General features: G+C 50.5%; 1 protein-coding gene across 9 annotated transcripts in view; it reads right to left on the reverse strand.

Moving 5' to 3' along the window:
* The window catches only part of PACS2 (phosphofurin acidic cluster sorting protein 2), an 85,509-nt gene extending 70,257 nt beyond the window's left edge, over positions 1-15,252 (reverse strand). For 6 of the 9 annotated variants that reach the window (XM_075422388.1, XM_075422384.1, XM_075422383.1 and 3 more), the window contains exon 1: positions 15,090-15,252. In XM_075422388.1, the coding sequence (XP_075278503.1) occupies positions 15,090-15,217 (128 nt within the window). In that variant the 5' untranslated portion in view covers positions 15,218-15,252. Of the gene's footprint in view, positions 1-14,268; positions 14,382-15,089 lie in introns of all 9 variants that reach the window. The other 3 variants (XM_075422385.1, XM_075422387.1, XM_075422386.1) reach the window with 3 other exon arrangements.
* Between the last annotated feature and the right edge of the window lie 129 nt (positions 15,253-15,381).

A 15,381-nucleotide genomic window follows, 5' to 3' on the forward strand; every position in this document is an offset into this window, starting at 1 on the left:
TCTAACATATTTCCTCACAGTGATCTACCCTGCTCCAGATACTTCCTATCTGCACTCCAAAGTAGCGAGTGGTCAAAACAGTCTCAGAGCTCGACAAAAAATAAAAGTCAAGTGTTTTCAACAAAATCCTCTTTGTTACCACATTCTGATCACTTGGCTACTGGAACTGCAAACCTGTTCAGAAAGATGCCTTAACAATGAAGCACCACTTTAAAATGCATTTGCAGCTGTGTATATTTCACTTCAGTCACACGATTGTGAATTATACCTCAGCATGCCACGGTAGAAAAGAGGTGGGCTGTCAGGGGGATGGGAAGGGGGAGAGAAAAGAAAGGAATTTCTGCAGAACAAAAGAGCTCCAAGAAACTGATACAACTTTGCTGGAAGCTATTCCCAGCCCACTCGATATTTTTGATTGTATACAGACATACCAGAACCCCAACAAGGGGCATTTTTCCCAGCGCTAAAATTTGAACCATCAGCAAATCTGACCACCACCAGAGAGAAATACAACAACCTAGTGGAAGCAAAGAAAAGCAGAGAGAAATCATCTTACGTCCTAACCCAAGAGCTACATCTGAGGGCTCACTGCAGTGGCAGCCTCACACAAACACATGCCCAGTATCCAGGACACTGCTAATCAAAGCCAAGCAAAGCAGGATTCCTGTGCAGTTGCTTTCTTTACTGCCAGAGTCATTTACACGGCACTTAGAGCACCTTTTCCCCGCCTCCCTGGAAGCCCTGTGAAGAAATGTATGGCTTTACCAATATTCACCAGATAGTTTCACAGTGACCCATTCTGCAGGAAATCGTGCACTGACTCCAAGTCCATTGAGAACCCAAGCACTACGCCTTGCTTCCAGAGCTCGAAACCACAACAGTGGCCTGTGGCAACACTGAGAGAGGCCAGGGGAGAAGGAAATACCGCAAGAACGCAGGAGGCAGCACGCGGCAGGGACGTCGGTGAGGCTGGGCTAAACTGACTCACAACACAGCTCTGAACCACAGCCTGTACTCTAGCACCTGGGTGCAACAGGTTTTTTTCATGCAGAGATTCTCTTGAATGCTAGTGCTACACAAAGGCAGAAACACCAGGAACCAGGCTACTCAGACCTGCAGGAGAGCAATGCTGCAAAGCACACCTAAGCATCCGAACCCAGGCAAGGCAGATGCATCTTTGAAACGCGGTACCATCAGCATCTGTCCAGGGCACCAAGAAGAGCTGAGCAACACGTGCGTGGCAAGGGACCAGCACCAGAAAGCCGGCCTTGAACGCAGGTGCAGCAGGAACATAAACAGAGCTGCTCAGCGCTGCCAGGCTGCATGCATGTTTAGCTTCTGATCCTGGAACACGGAAACAATTGAATGAACAGCAAAAGCTTATTATAAACGGGTTTTTAAGGACACCCAGTAGGACCTGCCATTTACATGTCAGAAAAACAGGAACATGCTGACTGAAAGCTGAACTGAGAAAATCCACCTCTGAAACCCCTTATCCCTGGAAAAAGCTCTACTCGCTTCCTCAAACAAAGCACTGGCCAGGCTTCTGATCCTCAAGCACATCCCCATGGGCCAAGGGGAAACGACCACCAGAGTTCTGTCTCAGTGAGCAGCTTTACACTTGAGCTGCTGAATGCTACGTGTTGGGAGGAAAAAGTCCTCTGATCTGCTTTGGCATCTGCAAGCAGCTGTCTCGGATCCTCACTGGGACTGACGATGAGCAGGCAAAGCTCATCCAAGTACCTGGAGACACTCAAAGTCTATTTGTGAAGCAAGGACAAAGCCTACATTAATGGTCTTTAACTCTATTAAGCAAAATAAAGCAGAATCCTGGCACAAAGAAGATACAGATCCCACCAGCCTGAAAGAAATCGGAGCACCTTAAATTCTGGCACGCTTTCAGGCACAGCATAGGCAAGAGGTAGAAGAGCAAATAAAAGGGAGTTCAGCCCCTAGCAAGCCACTAGCAACATGAAATATATATGATCCAGTTCTTGCAGTTCTCAGCTTTCCTTGCAAATCCTTCATTTTAAGGCACTGCAACTTGATCGGGAAAGCAGCATATCATCTTTCTAGCAGTTAGAAAGCATGCAGGTATATTTTCATGAAAGGGGACGTTTTGGAATGATCCTTTTGACACTGAAAACTACCCTTCTGAGAGGAAGAGACCACAGAGGAAGGCTGCAGGACAGCCCCAAGGAACTCAGAGCAGACCCTGCAAACTGTAAATCAGCAGGCGGATGGAAGGGTGGACAGGGCCACGGGAGAAGGATTAGAAGTACTAGAGATTTACGATAAGTGATGCTCTAACTATAGCTTGCTTTTAAGAAGGAAGCTCTTCCTGCTGTAGTTAATCTACTTAGTCTGAATATAAATTTATACACTGGGGAAGAACTGCATACAAGACAGGCAACTCCTTGGTCAGCTAAAACCTAAAGTTTTAAAACTCCTACAATACCTACCCAGTGACACGGACCACGGCAGAGGGGTAATAGTCTCTCCCCCAGGCAGCTGTCAGGGGCTGCTCAGCGGAGCTGCTCCAGCCTTTACATGGGCTAGAAGATGACCTAGGAGTCTTATTCAGCCACATTTTCTGTTTTCATTGTTTCTCCCCACCCCGAGAGGTCAAACAGATGAAAGCACCAGTTTAATGCCAGATGGGAGACAAGCTAAGCCATATGAATCTTTGCTTATTATACGATTACCTTACTTTCTTGTAGAAACATGGAAACGCTTACAGTCACTGGCTGGATATTTTGTACATAAACAAACATTTCTAGGCTGTTTATATTTTAAAGAAATTAAGTCTACATGGTTTTGACCAACTACTCCATTACCACGTGGCTCATTCATGAAAAAAAAAAAAACAAGCCTAATTTTGAAGCTACGCCAGGAGGTTGCAGACATCAGTCTTCCCCGCCCCCCCTCCCAGGAACCCAAAATAATACTTATCAAATGTGCTCATTAACTCACGGTCACAGATCTACTGGGCAGAAACTTAAGATTATTTGCACTCAGTGTTAAATACACCAAAATATTTTCTGCAGAACTCAAGGTCATTAAATTTACCTTCAGTGAGCCTCAATACATCAGCAAGGAAAACAGCACTGAAATGTTGAAGCTCATTTTGCTACTGAACCAGAGCAGTATGGCAGTGGACAGTTTCAGCACCAAACACACCCAACCATGTGCCAGAACCTCGACAGATCACTTGCGTAAAATCTACAGGGGAACTTCATCGGTACAGGTAAGAGCAGCACTGAGAAACTGTTAACAGATGCAGCTCTGCAAGTCATGCTCTTACTATAAAGTAAATAGCAATTAAAGATCCAGTGCACAGATGCTGAGTTCTGAATGGAGCCAGCTGTATTTGTAGGTGTCCCATTAGAAACCAGGAGCACATGTTTGAATTTGCATAAGAATCGGTGTGAAAGATTCAGTTACCTCCCCAACAATCTCCAGTAGCTTTGGTTACACTGTCAATTATTCAAGTTAGAAAGCACCTGTCTGACAATCTCCTCCAAAGAGCCTAGCTCCCAAAACCTTCTTCGCACCAGAGAACCCCCTTAGAGCCCAACAGAAGGAAAGACCACCTCCACCCCAACCATCTCTTCCCCTTGAGGCACTCTGCAGCTCTGACAACAGCAGCCCCGAGCTGCAGAACACACATGAGACTTCAGACCACCCAGGGTTTCTAGCACACAGCTAAAACACAAGCCTCTAAACAAGGGGCTGGGCTTCTCCCACAGTCATTGGAAGTCATTTCCCCGGTCTAAAGAGCAGCTCTGCTAAATTAGAAATGCGATACATACATTGGGAGCATACAGAACCACTTATTCCTTCCACTTGATGACTTCCCAGCAGCAGCGCTAGATTAAATGGGTTACCTGCTCCGTCCTCACCCCTGCACTCTGCCTGCACAACCACTTGGACCATCACGCAGCAAAGCACAGCAGAGAACTGACCCAACTGAAACACAACCCACTTCCTCACCTCTACCCCCAAACCCCGCTCTGGTCCGCTTCACCCTGTGAACTCTCAAACACTTGCACTGGAACAAGGCAGAAGGTGCTGTCAAGCAGCAGCCTAAGCAGGTAGGTTACAAAAAGCCACCAGACACATCGGCCTCAGAGGAGTTGGTAAAAGCTAGCCATAACCTTGCCTGAAGAGTGGCAGGACAGTATGCACAGCTCTGTGCACATCTGAGAAAGAGCTCTTCAGTGAGAGAGCTATTGCAGCTTTGTTGTAAGAGGTACAGGACCGATAAATGCTTCATGTCTTACACTCACACCTACCCACTGCACAGATGGAACGGTATAAAGGTAGGGACCCCGATGCTGGCTCCCTGCAGCTGGAAAATGGATACTACAACTGCTCTGCTGAGAATGGTAATGTCCCTGTCCCCGTTACAAACCAATGAGTTCACATGGTTGAGGCAGCAGTGAAATCAGGACATGGTGAAATAAAGACTCTGCACGTGTATCTGATGAGCTGGAAAGTTTGAAGGATTGTCTTGAGATTAGACCCCTGTCATAGACACCCATTTTCAGGACAGCCCCTCCACAGGCAGTCAAATCTAGCACAGCCTCCAGCTGAAGTGTGCTCTGCTTGAAGAAACTCAAGACCGAGTGACCTCAAATGATACTGCTATATTTGTAAAAACATGTGCGAGGAGATGTCCTCCAACAGCCCTATGACTTTCACGGGCCTAGGAAAGGCAGGACATGTCTTGTCAAGCTTCCAGCCCGAACAGGGTTAAGAGATACACTGACAGACCAGTTCCTTAAAAGACATGAGAAAGGAATCAGCCTCTGCAGTGTAGAAAACAGGGCTGCTCTTTTAAAAAGAAAGACCTAGAGCCACAATCCCAGAGCCAAATGAATCCAAAGAGAAGCCATGCCTCCAGCAGGTCCAACAGAACCTCATGAGCTATTCACAGATTGGCACTTCAAGCTGGTACAAAGCTCCCCAGACTCTCACTTCTTCAGTTTAGGGATGCACTACAAAAATGCTAGGTGCGCAGCAAACTCTCTGCCGTAGAAAGGCAGCTGTGCTCCGCTGCAGCTGGCCCTCAGCAGCTACCAGGACAGCGACAAAACCCAGTGCTGCACCAGTTGGAAAAAGTCACATACTATACGGAAAGGAAGGCTGGCTGGGAATGGCCTCAGACATCCTAATGGTGAAACTGCACAAGTGCATAAATTAATGGGAGACCACACCGCTGTGTGAAAAGGCAGCCTTGTCCACCTCGCTGTGTGTTCCCACTTCTGATCTAAGGTACCTGCTAGTTTGGGGTTTTTTTGCTGCATTAGGATGAAGCAGGTGGCATGAGCGCTGCACATTTTTCCTCATTCCTGAAGCAGCAGTACATCTGTGCAGGTTCTTCTCACAGTACACCCCGGTAAGCAGCTGCAAGAAAGGGAACTGGACAGGGGCAAAAATCCTACAACAGCTATTTCCTGTCAAGTCATTGCCAAGCTACGATCTCACCGCTTTACTGAGAGCGCTCAACAGACCAATGTGCTCCGAGGGACAGGCACCAGCAGCTCCACACGAACGACGTGCCCCAGCCTCGGCAGCTGTTCCCGCCGGCCAGCGGCTGCTGCATGCTCCCACAGAAGACAAGCCTAGCTGGCTGCAGGAGCTTATCACCAGCTTGCCACAACAGCACGGTCACGGCACAGCGTTGCCGGGACCCTCGGCAGAGAATTCCCCACCGCAATAGAAACCAGGACACAGTAGGGAGAACTCACACAGGATGCAGCAGACATGACACTTTCGGACCTTTGCCTGGTTCTCAGAAGCAGGGGTATATCTGCATTAACCACGCTCCCCAGGCAGAGATTGTCCTCTCAGCAGAAAGGGGATACAGACTTATATCGACTATATATAGATAAGGCTTCCTAAGAATCTCTCCATGGGGGTTACTCTCTGCTCTATATCTAGATCTGGCCTAGTGCCTGTTGGGAAACAGACAAGTGTGCATGCAAATTGCAGCTTATTTTGGCCATTAATGAGAGCCCTGCACCAGAAACCCTCGAAACAGAGGCCGGAACCACATTTTGAACTCCGTGGTTTTCTCACGTCTCCATCTGCAGCCCTCCAGGTGTTACCCTGCAGAGGTGAAGATCCCTTTAGAAATCTCTCTCCTGCACATGACACTTACTCACCAGCAGCAAGGAGCACCTCCAAGCCCCCGCACTACAGTGGCTTTGTAGAAAAATACAAAGAGCAGGGAACGATTTCTGAACAAGCAACTTCATGGAGCAAAGGGATCTGATGGAAGGAGACACGTGTCTTTCTTCAGAAGATTTTTAACAGCAAAATAAAGTACTCTAAGCAGTGAAAACACGTTTCACTTCACTCTGCACATAGGCACACACTTGATCCCACCCCTCCTTTACAGCCTCACACCTTCAAACCTCCACCTCTCCCCAGCCCCAGCAACAGACACTTTAAAAAATCCATCCTGGATCACCAGGTTTGTTCCTTTTTTTTTTTCCCTTTTGGAACAAGGTCCAGGAGGACCTGCAAGCTGTGCAAGTTTTGGTTAAACACTGGTGTTCTGTCTTCCCTACTCCCTTCCACTTACCTCCTACAAGCTCCAGAGCACGTGACTGCCAAAAAGGTGAATGAACAGGAGAGGGAAGCTGGGTTATCTTTAGGCCAAACTACAGCTTGGGGGCAGGGGGGAGGCCCCACACATCTTAGAGCACCGGAGAAAAGGTGCTAAACTGCCACGTTGCAGCAACAGCAAAGTGATCATATTTATTTATTTATCTATCTTTCCTAGACTTCGGATGAGCCACTGCAGGAAACGGTGAGTTGATCAAACCCTCTGAGTGTCGCGGTGCTGTTCCCTGCCCAAATGTAGCACAACATCAAAGTTGATATTTTATGTTAATCTGCCTGCTTACAGGAGAACAAATGCTACTTTCCGTGACAACTCCTCTGAAATAAGATCTGAGCAACCGTGCAGATTTCAAACTCTTCTGAAATATCAGGAAACCAAACGCTCTCACTTTCAGTGCAAAAACTCTCAAGAATGGGCACTCTGCAGTTCAGGCAGGCAGCGACTTCCACGCAGCACGCAGCCCCCAGGAGCTGCACCCAGCACACAGCTGCCGCAACGGTGCAGCACCCACCGCGCACCACCCCGAGCCAGGCAGGCAAGCCATTTTCTGCCTTGCAGACCCCAGCTCTAGTTTAAATACATGAGAGCCTCCACTAAGCAAAATTCACAGTGTACAAGTTGCTCTGATTTTTCTTTTTGCCACACACTTCAAAAACTAGATTGCTTTCCCACGGGAGCAGGGGAGGTCCAACGCTGACATTTGAGCTCCTGATCAAATATAGCTATTGCCCCGCAAGAAACTGCACTTGAAGCCAGACTGGCCTGCAGACTCACAGCTGCTGGATGAGAAGGAACAGGCAGGCCACCTCCGAAGTTAGGCACAGCTCCTGACAAGTGACACAGCCACACAGAGCACTGCTGGAAAGGCTGAAGTGGTTCTAGAGAATACCGGTTCCAGACTCCAGCACGCAACAAGAGAGCCCAGGCACCTCCTTTTCCAAACACAAGGAGCACATGTCCTCCTCCTTTCCCCAGACTCGGGCTCACCGGGCAGATCTGAAGACACTCTACTACAGTTGCACTGACCCAAGGACAGGGACTGTGTGTGCAGCAGTCATCAAGGACCCTCATTTTTGAGGAATCCCTTCTCCAGGGCTCCTGGCTGCAGCATACCCATCAGGCTCTCTAGGCAATTCACTGTTTTAAACAAATGAGTGATTAGCAAGGATCCACTCTCTCCTTGTGAAGCTGGCTGCATGCCCTGCAAGCCTCCCCATCACTGTACAGTACTATAATCCAATTAAACCTCACCATGCGAGGAGCTTCACGCTATCACATTCAATTAGGCAGTTAAGCTTCTTATCAACCGCACGTTGGGATCCATTCGGACTCAAACTCCCCCAGCACTGCTGGGGAGGCAGCATTCTCAGACCAAGCAAGGACACAGAGATGTCCCGTCGGAGCTACAGGAGCACCATACAGGTTAAGAAAATCATAGAGCTGGCTTACAGGGAGGCAGAAACACAAGAAAAATAAAATACTGCAACTGGTTCCTGCCCACTCACACTTATGCACTCTCTGAGGCCCCGCACTCCCCCTCGTCCTCCTGCTCCCCAGCTTCCCTGGGAAATGGGGCAGTTCTGAAGGAGCACGAGGGGCCCAGAGGAATTTTGCTCTCTTTATTAAGCCAATGGAAAGGCAAAGGCTAATGGAGGACCTGGCAATACAGAGTCCTTTGGCAGCCGGCCACCAGTTCCATAGGAAATACCCTCCCTAGAAGGTCACCATAACGGTGGCAAAATTTGGCCCCAAAGAATCAGAAAAAGCTGCCAAGATGTGACGCAAATAAAGCCAGCGAGCAGGCCAGCTTCCTGCGCAAGGCCAAAACACGAAGTGCTCTTGGAAAAAGAAAGATTGAGGGTTGCAAGGAACATAATGGCCTCTTGTAACAGCCGAGTTGTTGCTTTTCTTTTCTTGGCAGAAGAGAGGGATGTTCTGTTGCTGGCTGATTAATCTATTATGCAAATCATTTCATAGCTAATTTGATACAGCCACTAGCTTGCCACAGAAATCATCCGCAGGCTCAGAGCTGATGAAAGGTGGAGTATCAACGGCTCCATTCGACAGAGCTTTTACTTCCCATCCAAGCAGCTGCAGGGTCGCCTCCTGCCACGCAGGGCTGCAGGAGCACGGGCCAGACCTGCCAGGGAGCACGAGGGGAAGGTCTCTTGGGCACCTTCCCTTGGTGGAAGGCAGGGAAAGAGGCCCTTCAGGAGAGCAGCCCTTTCCTTCCACTCCCAACACCCTTCTGCACCAGGCATGGGCAAAGCGTCCAGACGAACACCACGCACAGCCCCATCCAGCGACCTTTCGCCAGCAGCTTTGAGGTTTTAAGACTCGTTCAGAACCATTCTCGACATGCACAAGCCTCACCTTACGTCAGCTTAAAGACGACTCAAAATAGGTCTAACTGGAAGTGTGACTTCAACAAACCACTCAGCCTCTAGACAGAAATTTTTTTTCCACTGAAGGGTCCAAATTACATTTAGTATCGCACAAAGTGACAAACTTAGTAACTGCTGTGATAGGATTTACATGGGGAGCACTAAGGGATCATCTGATCTTGCCCAAAGTAACGTTATTTCAATCTTGCTATCTTCCACAAAGACTAGGAAGGAGAAATAGGACCTCCTGGCTCTAAGAATAACAGGGTTGGTTTTGGCGACCGCGCTTTACCCCAAGCATTTCACCTCCATTGCGCAGTCATGGATGCTCTTCCTCACGCATCTCAAATATTCAACATCGCCTTAGCGATTTTTTTTTTAAAGCCTATCCTGTGTGCTCATTTGTATTCAATTCCCTTCAGTGTGAAATGTTAGGCATTCCATGCTATTCAAACAAAGTCAAAAAAAAGCCTCCAAATAAGCACTTCTGAAACATACCTAGCCATCTGAGTAATTAAGACTTTTTCCTAGTTCCAAATGTACCAAAAATTTAGTCAGCTCCAAACAACCGTGCCAGCAGTTATCTTAAACAAACATACTAATAGATCAGGAGGTTGATACATTTAAATTCACATCTATCCCTTCCTGAATTAATCAGCATTTTTAATTATGTAGCATCACCTGATCATAATTATCACCCTAGCAAGTTGTCCACCTTTCTCTGCTGATACGGCATATAGTTGCCATTGCTCGAGCCAGGCCAGAACATGCTCTCACCAGCCACGCAAAGATCCCATTCCCAGTGTAGGCACGCATCCTTCGTAGAAAGAGGCAAAGTCTCTCCCTTCTGAGTGCATCTGCAGCTAACCCTCACAGAGAACAGCCAGACGTGGACTTCATGCAGGTCACAACCCCCTCAGCACTGAGCTGGGAGAAGGAATTAACACTGTGTAGAGGTGCAAACACGAAGCTTGCTGGAGTGGTCCCATGCCCCAGCAGTCCTCACTGTGTCCCTCCCAGTCACACATCCATGCTGTCACCTTTACATGCTCGCAGGCCCCTCTGCAAACCACTGCAGCTCATTAACCCACAGAAAACCAACAGAGAGACAGATCAGAAGATGGGAGCTGGCACAGGGAGAGGAGCACATAGCCTAGGGCATGAACAAACTGTTAGGACCCACTCAGCTGCTGTGAATCCACAGCCTCAGCCCAATCAGTTTCCACTGCCCTGGGGATGTTCGCACCAGGGCTGGTGTGAAAGTCCACGTGCTTCAAGGCCGTCCCACTGCATGCTGAGCAGCAACATCCCTGCACCAGCAACCTCCTGTCTGAGTCCAGGGGATGTGCGCAGATTCCCTTCATGTTTCCCCACCTGGCAGGCAAGCTACAGCAGCAAGCTGGCATGTGGAATGCTCAGGCAGTGCCCAGTAAACCGCCTCAGATCTCCAGCATTGTCCTTTCCCAGGTGTACTCCATAGCTTCCTTCATATCTCCAAGGGACACCAGGTCACACCTGATCCATGCCCAGTTTGGTCTCCATACTCTTCACAGCTCAAAGCTTAGCAGGAACTAAGAAAGCCAATGGGATCCTGGGGTGCATCAAGAAGAGTGTGGCCAGCAGGACAAGGGAGGTTCTCCTTCCCCTCTACACTGCCCTGGTGAGGCCTCATCTGGAGTACTGTGTCCAGTTCTGGGCTCCCCAGTTCAAGAAGGATGAAGAGCTACTGGAGAGAGTCCAGCGGAGGGCTACAAGGATGGTGAGGGGACTGGAGCATCTCCACTACGAGGAGAGGTTGAGGGAACTGGGCTTGTTCAGCCTGAAGAAGAGAAGGCTGCGAGGGGACCTTATAAATGCCTACAAATATCTGAAGGGTGGGTGTCAGGAGGATGGGGCCAAGCTCTTTTCAGTGGTGCCCAGTGACAGGACAAGGGGCAATGGGCACAAACTGAGGCACAGGAAGTTCCGTCTGAACATGAGGAGGAACTTCTTCTCTCTGAGGGTGACGGAGCACTGGAACAGGCTGCCCAGGGAGGTTGTGGATTCTCCTTCTCTGGAGATATTCAAGACCCGCCTGGACAAGGTCCTGTGCAGCCTACTGTAGGTGACCCTGCTTCGGCGGGGGGGTTGGACTAGATGACCCACAGAGGTCCCTTCCAACCCCTACTATTCTGTGATTCTGTGAAGTGTATGGAGACCAAACCAAGTTGTATATGTGACAGCTAAGGCAGCAGCCTAAAGCAAAGCCCATTCTGAATGACAGCACTGACCCTCGGCTTCTCCTGCTCCAGCAGACCCCCTTCCAACAAGGCTTTGTCCCCTCCAAGACCACTCTTCCTCTAGACAGCCTCCCCACGAGGCTCCTTTGAGACAGGACGGTACTGCATCCAGCCATTCACACCCACAGCTTCACCAAGAGATCAGAAAGAAAAAAAAGAAAACAAAAAAAAGCCCCAGCCCCCCCCCCCCCCCAATAATTCTTACTTTTCAGTGCAAGGAAACAGAGTGAGAAGTTTTGATTCTCTCAGTCCTGCAGCAAGACCACCACTCTCAGTTTTCACAGGTGGTAGGGAGAACTTTACGTAATGTAACCTTCTGCAAGGAAAAATATTTCAGGGCACAGAAGAAATGGCAGACAAAGGTAAGCATCTCTGCCTTCTGGTACGTGGCAGGTACACCCAGACAGCGAGACAGTTTGAGTCACATTTCTGGGACGACTAGAAGAAAGCACTTCCATTTCAGAACAGAATTTCACCATCGTTGTTCAAAACCCCCAGGAGCTACATGTGCTGGAGAAAGCAGTCAGAAAATCACTTCTGCAAATGGCAGACAAGAAAGGGAGACACAGCACAAGTGCAAAACACCACCTAACCTTGTGTTTCACTCAAAACACACAATTGTGGAACAACACTACGGTTCTTCACTATTCTTCTTCCTTAAGCTTAGACACAGCCTTTTCACCCAAGGGAACTTTACAGAGGCACTGAGGCAGCCTTCCAGATTTTACTGACACCACCTCCCCCCCCGAAGCGGAATGGGCTTTCGGTAAATCACCCTTCAAAGAAGAGCTCGTTGAAGAGCCGTGCGTTAGAGATCTGCCTCCCACGGCCCAGCTCTCAGCCACCCTCTGGGAAGCACGCACCGCATCCGCAGGGGCCCTCCACCTCAGCACCCACCCACACAAGCCATGGCCGCACAGGCACAGCCCACTCCAGGCGCTGCTTCCACCCGGCCACTCCTGCTCCTGCCTAGTGTAGGAGAAAAGGTTCAGAAACAGGGTAAGATTCATCATACCAAAAAGAAACGGGAAGGAAGGAACACTCCCTCCCCAAACACATGCCCCTCTTCCATGAATCCACTGACTTTCTGCCAAGTTCAAGTCTCTTCTCAACTACGAAGGCCTGTCCTGTCAACAGAAACCCAGCGGGGAACTTGTAGCTGGTGGAAATCTCAGAAGAGACCAAGGCAGCTCCACTGTACTTGACCACACACCAAGGCCCACTCTCCTCCACATCCTCCTTCCACGTCCCCACAGATGCCTGCTTGAGCAAGCTCATTTTGAATATTGTTTCCCCTGCAGAACAGTTTTAACCCCAGTCTCTCTCGCTTTAACACAAAGAATCTCAAATGCTGTTCCATCACAGGAAAAATCATTACAATAAAAACTTAAAATATAGAAGCAACAGTGTAATTTAAAGGTTTTCAACCTCCTGCCTTCTCTGACAGAGAGGTTTGCTGCAAAGCCTGAATGAAATGCAAAGCCTGGACCTGATGTTGCATCACAAGACACGACGTTAAATGATTAGAAACAGCAGGATCAAGCGTCCAGGCTCTGCACCCCAGCTGCTGCCACAGAATTCACGGCTTGCCCAGCACAAGCAGCGTAGCACACACCTTACCCTGCGATCAGGCTAACATTGCTGCAGGAGCTGCAACATCAGCTGCTCCTGACTTCATTTCAGAGGGACACAAAACACTTGGCACCCGCAGCTACAGCTGCAGCCCTGCCACACACTGCACCCCATATGCAGCCCTCGCACGCGTGCCCAGCCCACGGCCGGCGGGGCTGTGGGAAGGCCGGCTCCTTCGGTCAGCAGCGGCGGGTGCGCACTTACCCTCCAGCTCCAGGAGAAAAGGGCACCCTGGAGCAGCAGGCAAAAGTGATGGCAACAGCAGGGCTGAAAACAGAGGGACCCACCACCACACGCAAACTCCCTCGCACAAATGCTACATTCTGAGAAGGTCCCAGTTGCCCCAGTCCTCCCATCGTTGCCTCAAGCCCCAGTACATGCAATGTGAGCACTTCCACCAGGCCCTGCTTCACAGCTTGCTCCAGTGACTCCAAAATTTCTCCCTCAAGCCCCACTTCTGCCCCTGCTGCCCAGACACCCACGTGTCCTTTGCATCACCCAGATTCCTCCAGGCACCTTGACCAGCTGCCTGCAATCTGCTGCCCAACGCAACTCAAGCAGCCAGGACCCACCCTAGATGCCAAGCCCTATGCAGATGCACCCCCATGCCCTACTGCATCAAGGCAGGGCTGGTGTCCTTACACTGCATTTTCCGGTCATCTACAGATCTGCAAACAAGCAAGCTATGTTGTGAATTCGTTTTCAGATCTGCAAGTATCAGCATAAATGATAATGCAGAACTAGAAGTCCTTGACAGCGACAGACATTTGGGTTTTTATTTCAGTTGAACAGCCACTGTTACAAGGTTGGATGAGATGGAAACCCAACCGCCTTCCTGTAGTGGAGGGCACAATGGAGAGAACAGTTTTCAAAACAGTGTTACAAGAGGGCCTCCGTGCCCTCTGTACATCACACCAGGGGCGACGCAAACCGCACTGGAATCCAGTGCAAAAATCACAAGTGCACCAACTGCTCCTCCAGCTCCTCCCATACAGGCAACTCCTTCCATGGCAGAGGGAGTCCTTGCAGAGGGGCAAGTTCCCCTTGGTGCTAGTCCCCTTCCAAGATCTCGCACTGCAGAGAAGAAAGGCTAAACAAGACACAAGCAGACAAACTTGCTGCCCAACAGATACTCCAAGGCACTGTCAGCACAGACAAGCTGTTAGAAACCAAGATCATCTGCAACTGCAGGGCTCGGGTTTTCTTCCACCCCATCCCGTCACCCTGCCCACGATGTCAAAGCACTTCGACTGTGGGTAATGTTGAAGCTAAGACAGTTACTAGCCCCAGGAGCAAGCTGCTAGTCCTGCAAGACCGGGGCACAGCCATCAAGACCAACCTGCTATCTGGATAGCGCAGAAGACAGAGGGATTTGGGGGGTTTGTAAAGCTCGCAAAGCTTTACATTCCTGCGAGGTCAGCCCGATGACTCTGCTCCCTTTTTGCTCACTTGCTGCGTCCCCATGAAAAAAAAAATAAAAAGAGAAAGAGGAGTGCTGCAAAGATTCATCTTCAGAGTGCTTAAATCCTCAGAGGCGTTCTGCTAAAGCCAGGCTTGAAAAGCGCAAATTTCATAAAAACTCGAAAGGGATCCCTCCCATGCGGGCTGAAAAAAGCGCAGGCAAGGGATGCATCTGCCTGTTTCTGCACAGGAGATTCGAGACTGGGAGCGGGTGGAAGACCAGCGGAAAGAAAAACTGCTGCCCACCGACGGCGGGGCATTTACCGGGCGAAGCCCCCGTTAAGAGGACTGTCCACACGGGATGGCGGGGCACGGGGAGCACAACCCGGTGGGGGAAGGAGCCGGGCACCCCAATTTAGGTTATTTCGGGGGGGCACTCAAATGCATGGGGGGAGGCCACAGGGTGACTCCCTCATTGACCTGGCGCAGAGGGCAGCACCCCCTCCCTTTTTAGGGTGCCTTCACACGGTCCTCGCGCCCCCCACCCAGTCCCAGTGAAGGGGGAGGGGGAACCCCGCCCACGGCTGTGGTAACGCGGGGCGGGGGGGGGACACGACGACGACGACAGCCCAAAATGGACGGAAGGGACACTCAAACTGAGGGAAAGACCGCAAAGCTACGGGGAAAGGGGGGGTGAGGAAGCAGCCCCCCCCCGCGGGCGGGGTCCCGCTTGAGGGAGAAGGGTCCGCCCGCCGTTACCTGGGGACGCAGCTAGGGCTGGAACCGTCGATCTCCCAAGTGGCGAAGAGGTTCATAGGTACGGGCCGCCCCAGGGCCCCGGCACCGCCCGGGAAGCTGAGGCGGCTTCGTTCCGCCGCCGCCGCCATGGCTGCCGGCCCTACCGCGCGCCCACCGGGGCCGCCGCCGCCGCCGCCGCCGCCGCCGCCACCCCGCCCCAGCGGGGCGTCACGTGTGAGAGAAGGGGCGGAGCTTGGCGGGGCGGGGCTAAATCACAGCGAGGGGCTCGACGAGGCGGAGCCGTGAGGGTGGG

Source organism: Opisthocomus hoazin, chromosome 6 (genome assembly GCF_030867145.1).
Source record: "Opisthocomus hoazin isolate bOpiHoa1 chromosome 6, bOpiHoa1.hap1, whole genome shotgun sequence".
NCBI lineage: Eukaryota > Metazoa > Chordata > Aves > Opisthocomiformes > Opisthocomidae > Opisthocomus > Opisthocomus hoazin.